This window comes from Condylura cristata, unplaced genomic scaffold, assembly GCF_000260355.1.
Source record: "Condylura cristata isolate star-nosed mole 26May11 unplaced genomic scaffold, ConCri1.0 scaffold00002, whole genome shotgun sequence".
Taxonomy (NCBI): Eukaryota; Metazoa; Chordata; class Mammalia; order Eulipotyphla; family Talpidae; genus Condylura; species Condylura cristata.
In genome coordinates this window covers 49801082-49807081 of record NW_004567103.1, presented here as the reverse complement: position 1 = coordinate 49807081, position 6000 = coordinate 49801082, and the positions used below count along the sequence as shown (strand labels likewise).

At 35.2% G+C, this 6000-nt stretch overlaps 1 protein-coding gene across 2 annotated transcripts in view; it reads left to right on the top strand.

Annotated features, from left to right (window-relative positions):
• Positions 1-6000, top strand: part of CSRNP3 (cysteine-serine-rich nuclear protein 3) — a 165261-nt gene that overhangs the window by 93188 nt on the left and 66073 nt on the right. For both annotated transcript variants that reach the window (XM_004674586.1, XM_012725931.1), the window contains one exon: positions 4918-5088. In XM_004674586.1, the coding sequence (XP_004674643.1) occupies positions 4941-5088 (148 nt within the window). In that variant the 5' untranslated portion in view covers positions 4918-4940. The remainder of the gene's footprint in view (positions 1-4917; positions 5089-6000) is intronic.

Genomic DNA, 6000 nt, shown 5'->3' with positions numbered 1-6000 from the left:
GGGGAGCAGCGGGCGGGTCAGGAGAGGTCTGCCACGCCCTGTGGTCACCTCCTGGGCAGGCAGGAATCTAACTCAAGCGGAAGTGGCTTTAGCTTCTCAGAGCTGTGCTTTAACCTGCTGCACCACCAGGGAGGGCCAGTTTGTCAGTAAGTTTTAAGGAGAAAAATGGAAACATCTGTACTTTTCTACCATTTTTTTTATATGTACTCAGAGGCTTCTGCTAAATAAAATCTAATAAAAATGCAACAGAAGTAGTATTTGTTAATCAAGAATAACATTGAAGATCATAAGATGTTTCTTATAGTCTTAAAATAAAATAGTTCACTTTTAAATTTGGCATTGAAGACGCATATGGGTGCAGGGAAAGGGAATCCCAGGTTGAGAAGATGGCTAAGTAGTGAATTCATGAACTTAATTAATAAATGAAAAGATAAGATAGATCATTGTTAGACAGGGAGAAGATAATTGGCTTGGAAGTACAATTGAACATGTTGAAGTCTACGGGTTACGGCTGAAATTTTCTGCAGTAGTGACTACTTGGGTGTGTCCTTGCCTTCTGACATGTAATCAAATGATCAAGGGACAGATACCTGACCCAAGATGCCTTTTACAGTTGTTCATTGGGACATTAAACTTACACTGGGAGATATAGAGAAAGGGTGCTGGACTTAAACTGCTAGCAGTAGAGCCCTAGAGAAAACATTAAGGAGTTTCTATAGTAATCCCAGAAACTGTCATTTCTTCAGTTTTGGATTTCAGTTCTATTTTAGATTGCATGAACTAGTGTATTTTTCAACAGATGCTTGTGCTTAAGTTAGCTGGAATTGGCTTTTGGGTTGCTTGCAAGCAAAAAAATTATGTGACATTTTGAGGTCAATTTCATCTCTCATTTTAATTCTCAATTAAATATGCCAGATATTTTGTTAGATGAGTTGCAGTGGTGAATGAGATGAACACAATTTCTGTTTCATGGAGCTTTCAGTCCAGCAATTAAGAGAGATACTGATACAATAATTAACATATGGAAATGGGAAGGTTTCATCTGTTCACCAAATATTTGTGGAGCATATATAGCATCTAAAGACTGTTCTAGGCCCTTGTATTAAGAAGTAAAATGAAAATCTCTATACTTGTTTTTAGTCAGTGCTAAAACAATATGTTATAAATATGAAATACATAAGCACTCTGGAATTAGAAGGTAGTAAGTGCTTTGGGGAAAAATAACAAACGTTAATCCAATGGCATAGTATATCAGTAGGCCTACAGGTTAGAGATGAACAATATATGGATTGGAGAAACTGCAAGATATTTAAAGCTGAAATATTGATGACAGGGTCAGTGGCTCAAAATGAAGATGAAGAGGTTAATCAAACTAGATTGTTATGGACTTTATAGCCAGTTTGGGGATTTTGAACTTTACTATAAATTAATTCAAAGCCATTTAGTAATTTCAGCCTAAAGACTGACATGATCAGATTTGCATTTAAATTTATACTTCTACCTGCAACTTGAAAAACATTGTTGTGGATGGAACATAATAATTAGGAGGCTTTATTCCAGTCCAAGTAAGAAAGAATGGTGATGCCCTTGACTAGTGAGTGTTTCAAGAATTGTATAAAGTAGCTATATTAAATTGGCTCTTACAGAGTTTAGACTTTCAGCTTTTCATATTTAGAATAAATTAATGTCTGTCCTGCTTTATGTTCTGTTCTTTGGACTTTGATGCCATATAAAGTCAATTAAAATATGGACTATGTTAGTTGATTTCATATCTTCCAAATTTATTATGCCATAGCTGTAGGAACAAGAATAGAATGTGTTGGTATTTAAGAATTTATTTGCTTACTTTGATCCACATCTAGCTAGCCACATATTAGTTTTCTCAAATTCTAAAAGAGCCAAGATGCTATGGGCAAACCAAAAATATATGCAACTCATTCATTAGCAGTGTCTTTTTCTTAAATTTTATTCTTTTCTTTCTTAGTGATATAGTATAGATGATATGGAAGAAAAATGCATGCTCCCTTTACCATTCAACTATTAAGTTTAGATCAAGGGTTATATGTTGGATCATTTAGTCCTCATAAATTGTTATGATATTTTGTTATGCTCCTTTTTTAAAGGATTTACTTTATTTACTTATGCATACAAGTACAAGAACTGGGGTGTAGACCAGAGGTTCAGGGGCTGAGAGGATTCATCAGAGATAGAATGGGGAGTGGGATAGCCAGATTTACTGAAATACACTACTGGGGGAAGCAGTGGGCAAGGCAGGAGAGGTCTGCTTGCCAATCGGTTTCGCTCCCTTGCCAGGAATCAAACTCAGGCCTCAATGGCTGGTAGTAGCTAGGTAGTTCTGAAACTTTAACCCCAGTGCCACCAGAGAGGCCCCTCATATAATGTATTTGTTTGAATGAAGTGAAACTAGGAGGTCATGCTTTATCAATAAACAAGAAAGTTAATATTTAACCAGTCTTGTGGGTTTACATTAAGGTTATGCTCCTTGGTAATTATTGGAAGTGCTCATTTCCAGTTAAGGCATTAATTCTACTCTGAGTAGTCTGTTTCTTCTTTTGGCCCGAGGTCTAGCTCAGGCTCCTCCTGTTCCAATACCTACGTACCAATTATCAATATATTCAAACTTCAATCATTGCTTTTCAAGTCTTATCAATTCCAAATGTAAAAACTAAGTGGAAAAAGAGGCCTTTAATTTCCCTCATCCTTCCTCAAAATTTCCAATCTCGTTTCCCTAGGAAGTAAGAAAGAGCAGTATATCAAATTCCATATTTCACCATGCTGAGAAATATTTCTCTGTGACCCATGAATCTTGAGACATCTGACTTTTCCTAAAGAAGCTAGAGATGGAGGAGTAAGAGAAGTGGAGCTTAAGAAGGACACAGTTTTTAATTGTTCCTATTACAATATCTTATTATTAAAGTGTACTTTTTATACATGAGTTTCCATCTTATATTACTTTGAGGGAGTCTCTCATGAATTGCATTGCATCTTGTTGGAAGTGAACCATTTTAAAATTTATATTGTGTCCTACTTTTATTTCGAGAACTTTACTTAAAATATCTTTTTTCTTCTTCACCCTACTCAGATATGCATGAACATTTTATGCATTTCACACTCTTAAGATGGAGAAAGTAATATGCTAATCCGACTAGTGGTAAAGTCAAAGTTATAATAGAGATATACAGGTTTTTGTTCTCAATGAGTAAATAATGCTTTAGTTTCATATTGCTCTAATTCATATTGTGAATGTAAAGGATGTGAAAGATATGTATAAATAAAAGGCAGTAGAACATGAATTTGGTAGCATTTTCAATGTGATGGAGCCCAGAATAGTGGATGCTTGTTCCCTGAAGTCAGCTACTCCCTATTCCAATGAAGGTGTCAAACCTCTATATAACAGTTACTCAAGTAGTGCTTAGATGAATAAGAGTCAATTGAAATTAATAATATTTATAAGCCACCTAATCCTGTACTTAATTTTACTTAAGTGAATCTCCAGGCCTAGTAGGTAGATGGATGCACCCTAGAAAGGAAAGTAGTAGAGAGGAAAGGGAAAAAGGAAAGAGAGAGCAGATAAGAAATTTAAAAAGTGGCCTCTAATTTCAGCATGTATCAAGAGCACCTGGGAGTCTCCATAAATCAGAGTGCAGGGCCCTACCCATGGAGGTTTCTTTTTCTGTAGATCTGGGGTAGGGCCTTAGAATTTGCATTTCCCTCCTTAGTGATGTGAGTTGTGGGCAATGCAAGTATTCCACTTTGCAATGTATTAATTAGAGTTTGGAGAACTGGTTTAGCTAAGGGAAACTAGCCACGCTGTTTGCTTTATGATCGGCACAAAGAAGAGATGATTTCAGAGATTTGGGGGAACAGTACCTCCGTAATGTAACCAAGTAGACATCACAATGGTTTATAGGTCTTGGTTCTTTCTGATCAACAGGACTGATCACTAGAATTGCCAAAAAAGAAAAGAAGAGCTTCCAGAGCACAAATGAAGGCTAAAATGAACTGACATGAATAAGATGGAAAGTGGAATGCATGGAATATTCACTTAATATGCCAGTGAAGTTAACCTAACATAGCAGTGTTAGACCATGTGTATATATCTAAGTTAATTTATATACAGCTTATTTCCGAAGCTTTTTGTTTTTATTATATAAAGCTTATATAAAATACCCTTACACTGCAAAGAAAGTTTAGTTGACTGTGCATAGGTCAAGATAAGTGAAGAAGGTGAAGAAAGGGCAGCTAAAAGAGAGGAAATTGTCCATTTACCCTAAAGAGAAACCATTCCTGCCTCACAGCCTTCCCACTCAATTAGTGGAATCTCCCAGGTAAACAGCCTTGGGAGGTTTTTGTAACTGTGGCAATTGTTTCAGCACCAGGTTTCTTGGATACACATTCCAGTTTACTGCAGTTTTGAAAGGGAGACTGCCTAAAGTTTGGGACTGATTTTATATGCTTTGTTGTGCTCAGCTAATTAGATTTCTTGCATTTAAATTCAAATATAAAATTTTTGTATGCGTATCTATGTTCCTTTCAGATGAATGCTATACAAGGCAATCATCATTTAGTACTTTGGGGGCTATCAATATTAATTTTTGTTATAATTTCACAAACTCAGGTACATTTTTTTTCAATTTGCCAACAAAAAGGGATACAACTTTTACATCAAAATGTACTATGTGTGAAAAAATGGATACATTTTTTTATAACCAAATAGTCAAATGCTCCTATTTAATTTTTGTTAATATAAAAGAAAGCTGTGTAATGATACTTTCAAGGGAAAACTCAGCTCATGTATTTCAAAAAAAAAAATACATAAAAATGACTCTGGAGACCTTGGCTACACATTCAGCGGTCAAATATTTCAATGCTTCATCGCTCCCGTCCCTGTTACAGGTACATGTGACAGCGCTGCAGCTATGAGTGGAATTTTAAAGAGGAAGTTCGAAGAAGTTGACGGCTCTTCACCCTGCTCCTCAGTGCGGGAATCAGATGATGAAGTTTCCAGCAGTGAAAGTGCTGACAGTGGGGACAGTGTCAATCCATCCACTTCTAATCATTTTCCCCGTGAGTATGGAAACCATATCTAAAGCTCATTGTCTGGTTCTACAATGAAAGCAGTTGTATCATCTTGGTCAATGCCTTTAATATTTATTACTAGTCGTGTGTGTGTGTACATTTAAACTGAACTAAAAGCACAACATAAGTAAAAATAAATTATATTTTAGGCAATTGATTGAATTGCTTAATTTGCTCCTGTCAGTAAATTGTTCAGTCTTGTTAACCAAATGATTCAAGGGAAAAAATGGCATTATTATTGCTTTTCTAAGGACGCAACTTGGAGTAGATAGAATAGAACAGAGGCTAAGGCCGGCACAAAGAAAAAATTATTCTCCCATAACTGAAATGATATTCTGGGAAGAAAAAAAGGGAATGTATTTGAAAGCAGAAGGTCTAGGTTATGAATGAAGGTTATGATGAAAAAGACCTTCTTGTAGACCATGCTTAAGAGATGAAAAGCAATGAAACTCCCTCCCATGTACAAGTGTGTGCAGGTTATACCTATTTTCTGTTCATTCTGTTCTTTTATTATCTCATCCCCAAGGATAGCATTTAAAGCCCACAAGGAAAAAAAAAGATTTATTCTTTCTCTTTGATTCCTTTTTCTGCCATATCATAACATCAGCCCTTCATATAAGGCACGTAATAAGAAAAATTCTTAAAGTAATATAATCTAAAATTTAAAAGACACTGAGTAGTAATAAGTTTGACTTGAGTTTTATGTTTCCAGTTCCAGCAGGAATATTTTTATATATCATGATATCATGATAAATAACTAGTCTTGTTTTTTTCCCATGTTTAATTAAGTAACTGCTTTTATTAATATCTGGCTCTAAAACAGAATTTATTCTGGAACTGTGATAATCTAGAAAACCAAAATTAGTAACCATATATATATTTTTTAAAGATTTATTTATT